General features: G+C 41.3%; 2 protein-coding genes across 5 annotated transcripts in view; one reads left to right on the top strand and one right to left on the bottom strand.

Moving 5' to 3' along the window:
* Positions 1-13,493, top strand: part of LOC6725841 (integrin alpha-PS1) — a 43,674-nt gene extending 30,181 nt beyond the window's left edge. Inside the window, exons 2-9 of one of the 2 annotated variants that reach the window (XM_039296644.2) lie at positions 3,570-3,697; positions 4,813-4,839; positions 8,489-8,601; positions 8,738-8,871; positions 9,865-11,261; positions 11,329-11,468; positions 11,543-12,616; positions 12,672-13,493. In XM_039296644.2, coding sequence (XP_039152578.1) covers positions 3,570-3,697; positions 4,813-4,839; positions 8,489-8,601; positions 8,738-8,871; positions 9,865-11,261; positions 11,329-11,468; positions 11,543-12,616; positions 12,672-12,917 — 3,259 coding nt within the window. In that variant the 3' untranslated portion in view covers positions 12,918-13,493. The remainder of the gene's footprint in view (positions 1-3,569; positions 3,698-4,812; positions 4,840-8,488; positions 8,602-8,737; positions 8,872-9,864; positions 11,262-11,328; positions 11,469-11,542; positions 12,617-12,671) is intronic. The other variant, XM_016172632.3, reaches the window with a different exon arrangement.
* Positions 13,494-14,534: 1,041 nt separating this feature from the next.
* Positions 14,535-16,268, bottom strand: LOC6725840 (proteasome activator complex subunit 3). 3 transcript variants are annotated; one of them, XM_016173820.3, is made up of 3 exons: positions 16,114-16,268; positions 15,546-16,043; positions 14,535-15,346 (listed from the first exon to the last, which is right to left on the bottom strand). In XM_016173820.3, exons 2-3 carry the CDS (start codon positions 15,913-15,915, stop codon positions 14,979-14,981), a joined length of 738 nt encoding a protein of 245 aa, XP_016039162.1. In that variant the 5' UTR covers positions 15,916-16,043; positions 16,114-16,268; the 3' UTR covers positions 14,535-14,978. The 3 variants fall into 3 exon arrangements, with proteins under 3 accessions (XP_016039162.1, XP_016039163.1, XP_016039164.1); XM_016173821.3 differs by having other exon boundaries at positions 15,546-16,050; positions 16,114-16,257; XM_016173822.3 differs by having other exon boundaries at positions 15,546-16,057; positions 16,114-16,218.
* Positions 16,269-16,700: the final 432 nt, after the last annotated feature.

The following is a 16,700-nucleotide window of genomic DNA, read 5'->3' as shown; positions in this document are numbered from 1 at the left end:
TTCTAAGTCGTCGTCGCCAGTGCACTTCAGCCATCCCATTCCTATCCCCACCCCTTTCATGCACTATACTCGCCAGATCCAGATCCAGATCCAGACCAAGAAATCCACCACCAAAAGCTAGGGCTAGAAGTTCAGCGTCATCGGATTTTAATTGCAAGCGGAGCAGTTTCTACACTGCGATAAAAAACTAAGCAACTTAGGTATACAAAAACAAAATGGTAGTATTATTTATTTTATAAATAAAATGTCATATATAGCTTATAGTTGTATAGATTTTTAACTAAAATATTAAATAATATTTAATAGATGACTGCATTGGTAAATTATTAGATTTGATATATTGCCACGTCTTGTTTGTTTATTTTATTTGTATTTCTCCGAAGATACTTGATGTTTTTTACAGTATTCCTTTTGGTTTGATTCCACGATAATTGAGGGGATCAATCCCCACCCCGGCATTCCCTTGACTAGCCCGCTAATTGATAAGCTAAGTGGCAAGTGCCATAAAAAAATAGAAACCAAGCCGCTCCAGAATCCAGAAAAAAAAATCAAATAGCTTCGTTTTCCAACTCAAACCGCCCACTTCCCAACGCCATCTCCACGAAATCGGAATTCCAGCTAGATCATTAGGACTGTTTTATGGACTCGGGCCATGTCAAAAGATTTACAACCAGCGGCGTTTGGTGACCGGATTTATGTGACTCGTGTTTTATATCCCTTACCACTTGGTTGCCATCACCTTTGGGAAAATGCAGGCACCTGCTAAATGAGCAGACACAGCAGCAGTCCAAACAAACCGGGAAAAACAATTTCCAAGAGACATTGGACCGGGCCAAAAGCAAAGCAAAGCCGGTCATAAAACCAACGAAAATGAGGCAGGTTCAGGTCAGGTCGGCGCGTCTAGATTTAACGTCTTCTCTATATATATATTTTTTTTTATTTTGTTGTTGTTGGTCTGTTGCAATCCGAGTGTCAGCGTTAATGACCACAAGACAAACACGTGAAAAATATGGGAAATGGAGGAGAGAGCAGGTCTTAGCCCGGCTCAAAAGTCGGACTGGGTCTTGATCTAGTTTTCTTGCCTCATTTGTGGCGAACAGGTTTCTTAATTCAATTCGCCGAAAAATGTAATTTAGGCATAGTTTTCGGAATATGTCGACATTTAAATTAACAAAATACAACTCTAGAGTTAAATATATATATAATATATAATATAAAAATATATATATTAATTATAAATAAGGCTTATTAAGAATATTGTAGGATATATTTTATATATATAAGAGGAGAGTGGTAAAGTTCATGATTCAATCATTACATTCAATAAATCTGAGTTATTTTTATTAACATTAACATTTAGTTAACTAATAAACACATCAATGAACAAGTGTTGGGTAGTGCAATAATCAACTCTCAACTAAAGTCTATCTCAGTTCCGAAAATGTATTCTATAATATTTTTAATAATTAATTTGCAAGTTAAATCAATTAATCCTAAGCATGATCGATTGATTGTAACATATTTGAAATCAAATGCTTCAGTGATTTTTTGGTAACTATTTTTTTATAGTCTCCTTTATAACTTTGTAACCCAGAATTGACAGGATATTTTTGGTGTTTTTAAGAGCGCCAAACGGGCAAATGTGTCAATTGTGAGGCGACAAAAGCGATAACTTGCAGCACGCCCATAAGCAGCGGCTCCTTCTCCTCTTTTTATTACTATTTTTTTTGCACCACCTACAACACTAGCACCACCCCTTCCGCACCCCCGCTTAACCATCACAATCATGGGCAATTTGGCCACCAGTTTTGCCTTTGGGGCACTTAAAGATTTCTTTTATTTTCGATTTTTCTTTCGGGTTTTTCTCTTGATGCTGCTGCTGTGACGGTTGATTGCTGAGGCTTAATACACAGAGAAAAATACTATAAAGTTTATTGATTTGTTTTGGCTCTCTGGGTTCAAATTAAAAGTAAAAAATACAAATATTTTTCAGTTCAAAACCTTCTTAAAGAATAGAATAGTTCGAATCCAACTCCTTCGATATTTGTATAGAATATATGGCTTTAACCTTAAATTCCCGTTTGAAATCTAACAAATTCTAAATATATATATCTAAAAATATATACGTAAATTTTTTTTTTAATAATTTTATTTTCAGTGCCCTTTGCTTTTGATGGTGTGTGTGCGCGTGTGTGTGTGTGGTGTGTGTAGGTGCCATTTAATGGCCGCCATAAACCCAATCCTCGCCTTCGTGTTTTGTAGTTGTCGTACATGCAATTCCAGCTGTTGTTGTCGCAGTAGTTGCAGTTGTTGTTGCAGCGGTTGTTGCAAGTTGCTGTTGCCGTTGTTGTTGCTGTTGCTGTTGCGGTTTATGGCTAAGCTTACGGCTGCAGGATAATGAACATTCATGTTAAACACGTTAAGCGAGCGAACGTGGGTGCTTATTTTTTATTTTTTTTTTTGTCTTACCTTTGCTTAATTTTTTTTGTTTGCCATTCAAGCCGCCCCTCTTTTCTTGGCCCTACTTTGTTGCCATTTAGTCGTAGTCGCTAGGTTTTGGAGAAATGTCTTTCATCTCGTGGCTTTCATGCATCGGCAATTAGACTTGGTATGGTATTTCTCTAGCATCTCTTTCACATATCCTACCTGTTTGAATTTCAACATTTCTCGGACCAAAATGTTGTGTTTTTCAGTTAATCGAATATCAATTAACAACCTTTTCATTTCAACATATACTCGTATATGTTACTACACCTTTTTCACCACCAATCTTGAACAATATCCTGCTGGCATTTTCGCAACTCCTTGGCAATTTGCCTGCTCATTAGCGAAATCTTTCGTGCAGACGCGCCCAAGTCACCGAAGACCCTCCTCTCAAGACTCCCGCCTTAGAAATCTACACCCACCCATTGCACACGTTTATCGCCCGAAGTAATTACATTTTGGCATGGCCAAGCCCCGAAAAAAGAATAAAATCCGAAGAGCCAGGCTGAAGTGCATTGAACCAAGTCGCAATTGTCGCTGTCTCTGAGTTTGAGTCTGAGTTGAACCCACCTACAAATCGATTACCAGTCGGAGCCAAAATGCCGAACCGCAATTAGTCGATAGCCATGGCTATGCTATGTATGTGTAACTATAACCCAGGAGATCCGAGGTGCGACTGACCACAGATCGCTTGTCTTGGGCGGTTATTGTGGTTGGATCAGCTTACCAAGTCGTTAAGTTCAAATATATGCACATGGAAAATAGCAGGTGGTTTCGTATTCAAATTCTGTTATTTCTCACTTGAGCGGAAATCAAAAATATCACGCTAGTGTTAAAGTCTACAAATGGTTGCTAAAGCAAAATACCCGAGATGTATGATCAAAAATACCATTCATGTGTAAAAGACAACAAAGTCTGGCATTGATAGAGCAGATGGAATACATTACATGTTGGTTGTGAATGATTATGGGAGTATTAGAACATATTAAACTATATTTGATTTACCCCATAGCTTATGCATATGCATCACAAATTTAACAAATTTATTCTCATACTTAAACTTATGTTGTTTATTTATTTTTCAGTGTTTTAGTGGGTGCTCCACTGGATCAAAATCGACAGCCGAACACCACACACTCTGGCGCCCTCTGGCGGTGTCCAATGACACAGCGTTTCGATGACTGCGAACAAGTGATCACCGATGGCAGGCGATGTAAGTGAATCATATCCGTGATGGATAGCAACTAACTAGGATCTTTAGTACTTAAATGCTTAATATAAATACATATATGTTCACATCTTAAGTCTATAGGTTCTTATGATTAGTATAAGTCAAATTAAGTCGATAACTCCTAACCCAATTTTGGTACCTATACCCCTTTTATTTTCTACTTTAAACCTGTATGAACATCTATTCATTGGTGCTGGATGATTGGCTCGATCCAGTCTTAAAAATACATATATGTACCTATAATATAGATCTAGTCATAGTCGTAGATACCGAATCCCCCTCCCAATTGCCTAGTGACTAACCGGAGTGTCAATGGGTCAACGATCATTCGGGCCTTTTAGCTAACCGATTCGCATTTTCAGTTGTCCCCAATCTTTTATTTTTTGGATTCCTACTTAGTCTGCGAGTTGTACATAAACGATTGCCAAAAGCTGTATAGAGACCTGTGACTAAACGTATCTAACATTTAAAACTCTTTTGTTTATAGTGTTAAGCAGGAGAAAACGTTGTGATCGATAAGAAAAGGGGGTCATTGCAAGCGATTGATTCGAAGAGTCATTGGAAATGAAATTGGGGTTGTCCCTATTGGTCTATTGGTCTACCAAAAATATAGCGTGTGACTCCACGCATTAAATAATATTTTATCGATCACATGTTGATCCGTACGATTAACTTTGCAAGCGTATAGACCTTGAATCGTTCGATCACATGATGAGCACTCACTATTATTACTCGTATATACTCGTATTATCCACTAGTACCTACTGTATAGATATCGATTTTTGTCCTAGCATCTTATTCAAAATATGTATATAAAACACAAATACTGATATCGATAAATACATTTAATTTAATTTTAATTGATTTGATCTTTTTTTCTCTTTTTTCTTTCTTATGTTTTTATTTTTTGTGCTCTCCCTTTTACCTATTTGGTTTCGCCAAAATCCAAATTCGTATTCGGTGCGCATAACTGGGAAATTCATTTGTGTCTCTACCTCAACCTGAAATCCTAACCCGCCCAACTCCAATTATCCAAAAATACTGACAAATCTTTTCGATATTTGCCATTCGATAAATCGAACGAACGAATCCCTTAGCGAACGGAGCATATGAGATTAATAAGCGTAAGTGGTTTTGGGTGCTTTAATTGTTGTCTTGCCCACCAAAAACCGATCCCTAATACCACCCGATTCCCGATCAAGGATCGCGCATCTCATCGCAACCGCTAACACCCATTCAGTATTCGAACGACCTATATACATATACACATATACGTATAACCAGTATGCCGTAATCAGTTCTCATTCCTTTGGTTTGCGCTTTGATACGTTCACCTACTGATTTGAATTTGAAATTGAGTTGAATTAACCCCGGCATTTATCATACCTTCGATTCAGTGCACCCATCCCAGCCCCAAAAGTAAATAAATTGCTAGTATACACATAATTATACATTTTGCAAATCTGGAATATCTGCGATCACCGAATGTACAGTCACGCACGCATGCCCATGGCCGCCATATTGCTTGCACCTCACTCTTACTTTTACTGTTACTTTTACTGACCTACCACGCATGCGCGCACTAATTGCAATCAGATATTATGTATGTACATATACATATAACATTGAAACGTATCTAAAACTACACATCGAGCTGTACAAATGCGCATTTTTGCTCACCTATTTAATTAAATGTCTATAACTATCTCACATATATTAGAAATCAGCTCTCCGCACAAAAATCAATGAGTCTGTTATATTATTATCAATAAGTTTTTATCAATTTAACGTGATAACCAAATCAGTAGTAAGACTGATGATATTTAATGGAAAACATTGATAAATTTGCAATGGTGTCGTTTGGTGACAATAGTCACATCTGTTTTCCTGCCCTAGCAAATTTCTTAACAAATTAAAATATAATCACCATAATTGCCCCTGTTATCCAGTTTAGCTATAAATATTTTCCAACAAATATACGAAGGCATTTCTGAATATTTTTGTTCGGGGCCATTTGCACGCTTCGATTCCAGCGACAACTTCATTATCGGCTTCACATGTTAACCATTTCCTCCAGCATGCCCAACCGATTCTCGGAATTTTTACCCAATACCATTGGGGAGAAATTGGGAACTAGGGCCTCTTGAAAAACCCCAAAGCCCCATAATTTCGGCGGCTTCAATTGGCGACTCATTTAGCGCTAATTATATAGCCATGGCAGCTGGTGCCTCAACTTTACACCCTCGTAAAGGGTGTCATATGATTTTCCAGAAATTCACATTGCAGTGACATAATATATGATATATATTCGTACTTTATATCTTTGTGCTTTTCCGACTAATGATACCTTTTTTATACAATTATACATCGTCTATACATCGGTATCAAGCATTGATGTGCTGAATTAGTGTAAAATGCTTAAAAGAGTATTAAGCATTTGCATAGTTTCTACTCGTATGTAGATCCATTTGCGCTTTTGCACTGCTGGGTGTTTATGACCCCCTCTGCCAGTCGAGTGTTAACATGCAACTGGGTCGTCTGCATTTTTTTGAGCGTCACTGTGACCGGGTTTCCACTGCCTCTTCTTCTTTCTCCTTCGGCTCCGCTCTTCTTCTTCGCTCTTTTGGCAATCAGAGCGTGGCAGTTTCAAAAGAAGAAGAAGAAGCGTCTGAAATATTCTAAAAAAAAACATACTAAAGCCAAAGAAGTGGGCTTTGCCAACGGCGCCGCCCCAGAACGTGACAAATTTCTCAAACTATGAGCACAGCAAAAAATACCAAAACGAAGTGCAGAACATTAGGCTACACAGAGAATAATTCTAGCAGAAGTTTAGTAAGCTAAAAGTCACATTAGATCCCCTACTATCCCCAACAGAACAACAATCAGAATCGTCAGATAATTTCAGAACTGGGTTACTATACGTTGTATTTTAATATTTTTTCGCTGTGCACGCATGAGGGGCAAAACAAATGTTGGCTGGGGCATAAAAATAACTGCAAATTGTAAAAGTAAAGCGAATTCTTGAGCGAAAATAGTGCGGAATTTTTGGTTGGCGAAATAGGGGGGCGGTCACTAAATCGCGGGGCTTTGGGTGAGGTTTTATTCGCATTGCTGCACATTAACCATAACCCCCTTTTTTTCCCCATTACCTTCAGAAAACTTAATTCTTCTCGAGTCGGCCCAATGTCAAAAACGCAGAAAAGGGGCAAATTGAAGAGTGGAAAGGGGGAGTGGCACTGGGCGGCTCTTCCAGCTGCGCGACTTTCACTGCGCAAGCGCGACAGACGGGCGCGTTTTAAAACGCGTCAAACCCGTCAAGAACGGCCCACGCTCCAAGGCAACCGAAAGAAGTTCGAAAAGAAATTGGGTTGATTAAAACATATTTCGATTCAACTTTCTGTTGCACACTTACACACAAAGGTGAAGTTGGAAAATGTTTAGCGACTCTTTTTACCATACCACAACCAGTGTTAGACAACTAGGAAAACAGTTAGCGGATTTTGTTTCAGTGCACTGCAACTCCACTGTCTATCTCTCTTCCCCTCGCACGTGTAATAATCATTTATCATATTTCAACACTTTGATGCTTTAAAATGCATTCTAAATCAATTTCGTTCGGCTCTCTCTCGCTTTTGCGGCTGCGCTTTCCATTTTTGTTTTGCCGCTCTTTTGCTTCGTTTCATGCTTCGTTTAATCAACAACTTTTTGTTTACCTCTCCTTCCACTTTTTTCTTTTTGTGCAACATGCCGCCAGCATTTAACAAAAAAATGAGAAATAATCAAAAAACATGTTGCCCGAAAATCAGCTGTAAATAATTGAATTGTTCGGAGTTTGAAGTCGCTTGGAATTTGCATTTTATCGCTTTTGTTTCAATTTCGATTTCCGGTTCCATATGAAATTCGGGGTGGACCAGCAAATACAACACAATATTGGGTTTACTGTGTATAATGTAATTCCAATAGTACTATTACTTAAGGAGACTTCAGGTTTACTTCAAAATAATAGAGATTTTCTAATTAAACCTACATACATACATATTTGTAGCCCACCAATCAAAGATTAATCAGCATTACCATTAATCATTTAAACGATTTTACGAACTGTATATTACACAAATTCCATTATTTGAATAATTATATGAATATATCATTAATATCTCAGATCTGTTTTTTGTAATATGACTTCATTATTTAAAGGATTGATCCTAAATATCTAAGGGACCTTAGATCAAATAATATGTGGTGTTATCTAAAAAGAAATCAAAATTAGAAGGACTCGGATTTCAAAAAATGCGTTACTTGTATTTGCGAGCGGTCAAAATACTATTTAATCGGGATTAAATTTTATACGTGGCGTATGAGTATTAAATCGATTTTTTACGATAAGCCCAGTTTAGAACATTTGGTCACATTTGTAACACTTTTCCAACTAAGTTCCACCCTACTGTACAGATGTAAATATGTACGTATGTAAATATGTGAATGATTAGTGTTGTTCTTACCATTTCTAAATATATAAACTGTTGATAATGCATACTACTTGTTGTTTTATAAAGTTATTAATTATTAGTTATAATTACCGTTACAGTTGTTGTTGTTACTGTTATATTATTATTGTTGTTATTGCTGACATGCACACACACACACACAAATGTACACAATCACAAACACGATCACACATTAGATACATATCTTTTTTGGCAATTGCTAACATTGCAATTTCTCTCTGCACTCTCTTTCTCTCTGTCCTCGAATTCACCGTTATTCGCTCAGCCTTCGACAGCGAAATCCTTTCACCGCCCGGAAATGACGAAATCAAGGAGAACCAATGGATGGGCGTTACGGTGCGATCGAATCCCCTACAGGCCAACGGATCCGGCGGAAAGGTAAGTGAATCCAATCCAAAATGCTAAGATTATAACATCCAACTAATATTTACATTTAACTATTCTATCGCACTTAAAAACGGAATAAACCTTAATTCGAATTCAAATTTTTATAAATCTATGCATAACATTGCAGGTGATCGTCTGCGCCCATCGCTATATGTACATCGTGCGAGAGAATCGTTATGGACAGGGTCTCTGCTATCTCCTCACGAACGATCTGCAGTTCGAAGAGGTCCACGAGCCCTGCAAAGGACGACCAGTGCAAAGGTCAGTACTCTTATCCCGACCTTCAGGATATTTATTGAGCTATGTGGGATTAGCTCGATCAGATTTCATAATCCATTCCATTGCGGCTTGTCCTAGGTCATCGCCATTGATCAGGTTGATGTAATCAACATAAATGTTTTACATACCCATACTCTTTCATTTCCCAGTTGACAAGGGTCAGTTGTTTGCTTTTCCTGGCCGGGGGAGGGAGCGAAGGAAAAGTGTCAAGGTGAATTATCTCCAGCTATGAATAATGCGGGGCTGTTTCGCCCAATTAGCATGCAGTGTGTGTGGCATTGGGGAAAAGTGGGGGAGTTGGACGAGGTTCAGGGGTTGGGAGCAGCAGGGTCACCTCAATAACATCGTTGCAGGGTAAAAAACGCACACTCATAAAGGTGAAATTTAATTTATTTAAATGGAGGGAGCGTTTGGAAGTAAAAATATATGGGGATTCCGCACCCACATGATGACCGAAATCAAGGAGCGGTTGGGAACGGGAGGTCAAAGGTGGGCATAAGGCGATGGGGAAGGGGCAGTTGGGATGGAAGGCCTGTCATCATTCTGAATATGCAATTTTTCATCGAGGTGAAACTCGCGTGTCCAAACTCGATTCGGGAATAAGCAGGGGGTTATATAAAAAAACAAATGAATATATAAGGAACATATAGTTGGAAAGAGGTGAAGTTGTGTGGTCAACAGGCAAATGTTGACCCTGGTCATCCATTAATGTCCAACGCACAACTCCATTCGGGAATTGACAAATGACAGGAAAAAAGATACGGGCGTGCAAAGAGTCCTTTTGTTGACCATGGTCATCTATTAATGTCCCGATGCGGGAATAGATTAAGCCACTGTGGGCCTCACATGAACTGGAGAATGAATGGACGTCACTTTTATTTTGATATCAAATTTTGTTGGTATCACTAACTATCCTAGATTAAAGTACAGATGTAGTTATGTCCCTAATAATCTCAACCCTTCTGTATCCATCAGGCAACACGAGGATTATGGACTGTGCCAGGCGGGCACATCGGCTGCCCTACTGGACGATGACACCATGGTGTTGGGTTCCCCTGGACCGTACACATGGCGCGGGTCCATTTGGGTGACTCAGGTGGGCGGAGAGTATCTGCAGCGCGACAAGACGACCTACTACAGTGATCACTCGGACTTGAATTCGCCGGTGGACAAGTACAGCTATCTCGGTATGTCGGTGACCGGTGGCAGATTCTTTGGCCACATGTCGTATGCGGCTGGGGCTCCACGATCGGAGGGTCATGGACAGGTGGTGATCTTCGACAAGTCCACCGATAATCCGATACCGGTGCACTCGATCCTGGATGGTGAGCAATTCGGTTCGAGTTTTGGCTATGAACTGGCCACCGCCGATATAAATGGAGATCACAGGCCGGATTTAATAGTGGCAGCTCCTTTGTACTTCACGAAAACGGAAGGTGGAGCTGTGTACGTGTACCAGAACATCCAGGATACGTTACCCGTGAAGTACACACTTAAGTTGACGGGACCTGTGGAGAGTCGTTTCGGCCTGGCGTTGGCCAACATCGGAGATCTGAACAAGGATAACTGCGAGGATCTGGCCGTGGGAGCACCATACGAGGGCAATGGCGTGGTCTACATCTACTTGGGCTCGAGTCAGGGCCTGAATTCCAAGCCCGCCCAGAAGATCCTGGCCTCGGAACTGGGTGGAACCGTACCCAATGGTCAACCGATTCGCACCTTTGGCATCTCTATATCCGGCAACACGGACTTGGATGATAACTCCTATCCGGATGTGGTAATCGGAGCATTTAACTCCTCGGCAGCCGTGATACTGCTGGCCAGACCTATCATCAGCATCCAGACGAGTGTACAGCGCGACGAGCTGCGCAACATGGACCCCAATACGCCCGGCTGCTTGGCCGATCCGTCCAGTAATCTCACCTGTTTCACGTTCAGAGCATGTTGCAGCATTGAACCGTACGATGAGAAGAACAAGGAACTCCGGCTGGCATATAGCGTCGAGGCAGAAACCTTTGATCACCTAAAGAAATTCTCTCGGGTCTTCTTCTTCGATCGGGACAATAAGCGGACCAATGTACTCAGTCGCGTGGTGAGAGTGCACACGAATGGAAGGATGGAATGCCAGGCAGTCACGGGCTACATCAAGGCCAATACCCGGGATATCCAGACTCCCGTGCGCTTCCGTTTGAAGTACTCGCTGGTGGAACCACCATTGGCCGATTCTGCTTTGGTACGCCTCAATCCGATATTGGATCAGACCCAGGCGCATGTCGATTTCGACGGCACCTTCCAAAAAGACTGTGGCGATGACGATCTCTGTGAGAGCAACCTGGTCATCCGGGTGGAGCCAAACATCACTGAGTCCTCAGGTGAGTCTATCCTATGGTTGTGAGATGCTACAGATTGTAATCTATTTCTTTTCTAATCAAAATTTAGGCAACGAATACACCCTGATTCTGGATGAAACGGAACTGGAGGTCCGCATCAATGTGAGCAATCTGGCGGATTCTGCTTACGAAGCTCAACTATTCATCGCCCATCAGGCGGGGGTTTCATATGTGGCAACCAAGAAGCCGGTAAGTGGTTACCAGAAGTTCCGTGAATTCTTCAAAGGTTCTAACCCGTATTTCCCATTTCACCCAACCCACAGACGAATGCCACGTGCAATAGCTACAATACCACCCTGGTTGCCTGCAGCCTTGGTAATCCCATGCTGCGCGACACCACCACGTTTGTGACCATCCGATTCCAGCCCAAAGGATTGGAGCCAAGTGAGAAGATCATGCTATTCCACATATTCGCAAATACCACCTCCAAGCTGGTGGGACCCGAACGTCCCGAGCGGGATCTTCGCGTGAATGTGGTGCGTCGGGCAAAGCTCAACTTCCGAGGTTGGGCCATACCCGAGCAGAGTTTCTACAGTGGATCGAGTGTGGCTAATTCGGTTGCAAGTACTGCCGCCACCGAGACAGAAGGACATGGTCCGATGGGTATGGACGATGTGGGCTCCCAAGTTCATCACATGTTCACCATCTTCAATGAGGGACCATCCACGGCGCCGAAAGTACAAATGGTCATCCAATGGCCATACTCACTGTACAGTGATCCCCAGAGCGGTCGACCGGTTCAGTATCTGCTCTATCTGGAGCAAGTACCCACTGTGGAAGTCAGCCAGGGCGAATGCCATGTGGCCAAGGAATATGTCAATCCGCTGAATTTGGCCAGCGGTTCTAGGGAAAATCCAGCCTACTTAAGTGCTCCGGCCCAGATGAGAATGTTCCCCTCGCAGTCGCGTCATTCGTTCAACAAGAGCGTGATACACTCGCAGAGAAGCTACTTCTCCAGCAGCCACCGGGATGATCATTCGGATGACTCTCAATCGAACCGCAATCGAGTCCGTCGCAGTTTCCTAGAACGGGTGACGCGCCTGGAGAGGTTAATGTACGATCCCGAGAGTAGCAATGCGGCGGGATCGAATGGCAAGAAGCAGGACATCGTGGAGCTGGACTGCACTAAGGGCACGACAAACTGCGTCCGCATCGAGTGCGAAATCCTAAACATGCCCGCCTTGTCCGAGGCCCAGGTGGTGGTCAAGGCACGCCTGTGGAACTCGACGCTGGTCAGTGAGTATCCTCGGGTGGAAAGGGTCAGGATTTTCTCGACAGCCACGGCCCAAATTCCCGAGAGCTATGGCGTCGAGGTGATGGATCACAATAACATAGAGGTGAGTTTCTATGGTAACGAGATCGAGGATTCGTTTACATACTATTCTTTACCAGGTGGAGACACGGGCCTATCCGGAGTTAAGGAACCAACAGCGCGACACATCGATACCCTGGCTGATTATCATCCTGGGCATCGTGGGCGGTCTGCTCCTCCTTGCGCTGGTCACCTATGTGCTGTGGAAGGTTGGCTTCTTCAAGCGCATCCGACCCACCGATCCGACGTTAAGCGGCAATCTGGAGAAGATGAACGAGGAGAAGCCCTTCCTGGCGCCATCAAAGAATACGCATCACGTTTTCTAACAAGAGGGCACCGTTGGCTGGGATTTGGTGCGCCGTCGAAGGCGTCGACGTCGTCTAAAGCTGCGACTTCCTGTTTCCGCTCAGCCACGACATGGCTGGCAAAAGACTACGGATAAGTCCATTAACAACAATAATAACAACAACAGCAGCAACAGTAGCAACGACAGCGACGTGGACGTTCTTTCGCTGACACCACCGCCGCCACCTCTTAGCATCCTCAGCTGGGGAAACGATGGCTATTACCAAGCCAGCGCCGCCTGGTGGGGTCACCACATGTGATCAAATGGGTCACTGTGGATCAAGTGGGTCATGTAGGTCATGTGGGTCATGTGGGTTGTGGTTCAATGTGCCATTTCGTTTACTTAATACAAATGGGTTAAGTTCAGTTCTGTGGATGCGATCAGATGGAATTAATAGCCCGGATTCCGTCACTGGAATCAGCTAAATATAAATTCCAGTTCAAACCTAATTCCCTAAAAGTAAAAAGTATATTTATGCAACCCCTTTTCCAAATGGTGCTTTTAAAACATCTGCAACTAAATAAAGAATGCTAAACAATTAAGAGTTAGACCCAACGAAAAAAAACTAATTACATTTTGATTGCAATGTCTTGAAATCTAAAAAAATTAAAGAGCTTGCTTTGTATTTAGCTGATGTCAGTGCAGAGCTTAGGTCTAAAGATTTAGCTAAGCCCAAAACGTTGATAATCTTTGTGAAAAGTGTTATTGTCATATATAGATTTAAGCCTTATAGGCTAAGTTGTAGAGAACGACGAGAAAATTCCGAATATAGAATATATACTTAACCACTGCCAATAACAAATTAAAAGTGCCTCGAAATCGAACCGAAATTCCAATATACTGGACACGAGTTAAGAACAAAAGAAAATACATAAAAAAATAATAGCAATCGAAAGTATTAGCACTAACTTAATGCATTACTATAAATAATCCCCGTAACTGAATTTAGCATACACCCGCAAGAATATTCTTATTTTGTTTGTTTTCCGTCAGCTAATTTAAGTGATAGTTTTTAAAATTGTGAAGAAAAACTAGAGAGTTTTTAATTTTTCTATGTATGTATGTGTGAATTAGTTGTAAATATAAATCCGATAGTACTAGCTGTAAATAGTAATTATGTTCTTTATCTATTTAATATACACTTCCTTTTTTTTAAAACCGTTTGGTGTTTTGAATTTTCTGTTTGGCGGGCGTTTGAAGCGAACATGTTCGAACTGAAGTGCCGTAGCAGGCAGCTATAATAATGCAGGCAGCTATAGTAATGCAGGCAGCTATTGTCTGGCAAACACACTTAAAGAAATTGTCTCTTTCATAATCTTTATGTACATATGTATATCGAAAATTTTGTATATATACAGAATTGGTAGATTTCTTGTCAGCTTTAAACAAATATCGAACGCAGAAGAATTTACTATATGAATTTTTGGCGAGCATTTTTAATTCATAGTCACGTTAATTTTCTGAACTGTTAGATCGAATACAATAATTTCCACCTTATTCATCGTCTGGGGGGCGCCTGTTTCGATTTTGCGATAGATATCAATCCCAAAAGTAGAACCCATAGGCAACAAGAAAAAAACAAGCACAACGTTACCTATACGGGGCGAATCACTCATAAAGATTTATTTTTCACACATTTTTAAGGACATTTTCCGTATGAGGGGCGCCCGTTCTAATAATATACATTAGGAAATGTTGAAAAAATGTGTCAATGGAGTCCGCCTATTCTTTTTATGCATAGCTATAGCTATTAGTGGAATCTATACAGCATCGGTTTCTTGTATTGTACGCTAATCTCGACATTACATTCTAGACGTAGTACAAATGGATTAGTAGTTGATAGTAGTTAGGCTACAGCTATTGCTTAATGACTGCTCTTCAATTGAATGAATTTTGATGTTTGTAAACCGAAGTGGAAAATCTTAGCTTTTTGAGTAGCGACACTGTCGAACGTCCGCTCTACGGGCTGATTATTGATCAAGAAGTAAGATGATGGAAAGGAAAAAAAAAAGTAGAGGCTCGGGCTTGAGAAATACCTAGCCTAATACAGGCTTTCTGTATTGGAGGAGCGCGGCTTCTTTAGCTTCTCGAGGTTCTTAATAACTATGTCGTGTAGCGAGGAGTAGCGATTGCGGACCTCGCAAACGACCAGCCACAAGCTGAGGTACTCCTTCTCGTCGAGCTCGACGACTGCGCGCCGATAATCATCAATGTGCGGATACTTGGCCACCTTGGACACCACCTTGGCACGCGACAGGAAGTAGCGCGATATCTGGTCAAAAAAGGCGGCCGCCTCGGATTCCACAGTTTGAATTTCGGCCAGCGTGTCCTCTTGAATGGACACGCCAAAGTTGTTGCCATCCTCGATCTTGGGTATCATAAAAGAGATCCACATCTTAAGTAGATTGGCTGCAGAAGAAATCAATTCAGGAATTACTAGGTATTCATTTAAAAAAAACTTAATGCCAGGCAAAAGTAGAGCTAATTGGATTTGAACCGTTCGAATGTTACAAATTCTTGGAATTCATTGTTTTAGGAAAATTGAAGGGGCTCTTGAATAGCATAAAAACATTTATAAGTTTGAGACGCTTAAATACGGTGTACTTACAATCCTCCACAAGCTTCCTGATGATAGGCTTGACGACCTTGATCATCTCGCAGAGCGGCTTGTTGCACGGCACTGTACCGGCGGGCAGTCCCATGACAGGCTGCCCGGAGACGATGACATCCACGCGCTGGCGCTTGTTGGGCGGACACTCGGGATCCTCCAACTCGTTCTTAACCAGAAGAGGCGGCAAGACCGGGATGTTGAGGTCCTGGTGCACCTCTTCGAAGTTGCGCTCGTTGAAGATTGGCGTGGCCAGCAGCTCGTTCAGCCGGACAATATTCTCCGGGAACCCCTTGGTGATCAGCATCTCTGCCTTGAGGATCAACGAGTCCTTGTACTCCTGCACCTTTACCACAGTGTCGTTTGGCATTTTGTTAGCTATGTGGATTCCTTTTCGTGTCCGTGGAAACCTTTGATTTTATCCTGAGTCCTGTCTCGGCGTAGTACCGGTTCTTCTGGTTCCTTATCTTCTTCACAGCAAACAGTTACGCGGAAAGTCTGAAATCTGCGGACTTTAAGGACTTGTGTCGGCGGATTGCGAAATTGAAAGCGGGAAAACCAGACTTACCGACAAATTTTGATGCCCAAGCAACAACACACATGTGGTGCTAGAGGTGGAGAAAAAAGACTAATCGATACCTATCGATAGCGTCGAAGTTTGCAGAAATTTTGCAAATGAATACCGCACGAGGATCTTAAATGTACATATCTTGAATGCGTATATTTATTTTTTCAATATTTTTTTATGATTTCCTCTAATAAATAATAAACTAATTAGCTGAACATTATAGTTGGCATAACATATTTAAATGCATTAATGTACATTGTAGTTGACATCAATTATTTAAATGCAACAGCAGAAACTATCTTCTCATTTACCATGTTAAGTTTGCATATACATTTTTTTAACGTAATAAGAATTTACGGATATATATTATGAAATATAAAAAAATAGGCCGCGCGCCGTTTCTTATCGATAGTCTTGTGTGCACCGCGTGCCAGCCCGATAGATTTTTTCAAATACCAAATAAGGTAATTAAACCTCGCTTTGTACAATTAAAATTGTTTTCATTTATGTATATATTTTTTAAATACATTTTCCATACATTCATATTATAAGAAATATTAAGCTTTTAATATGTTTAGAGCAAACAC

The sequence above is a fragment of the Drosophila simulans genome, chromosome X (genome assembly GCF_016746395.2).
Source record: "Drosophila simulans strain w501 chromosome X, Prin_Dsim_3.1, whole genome shotgun sequence".
In the NCBI taxonomy this organism is placed as follows: domain Eukaryota; kingdom Metazoa; phylum Arthropoda; class Insecta; order Diptera; family Drosophilidae; genus Drosophila; species Drosophila simulans.
Note: the sequence above shows the minus strand (reverse complement) of the source record. Positions and strands in the feature narration are given on the sequence as shown.

Coding starts and splice junctions, on each gene's coding strand:
- LOC6725840 (XM_016173820.3), bottom strand. CDS start 15,915: ATGCCAAACGACACTGTGGTAAAGGTGCAGGAGTACAAGGACTCGTTG. Junction 15,347..15,545: donor CAGGAAGCTTGTGGAGGATT/GTAAGTACACCG, acceptor TTTCTTCTGCAG/CCAATCTACTTAAGATGTGG.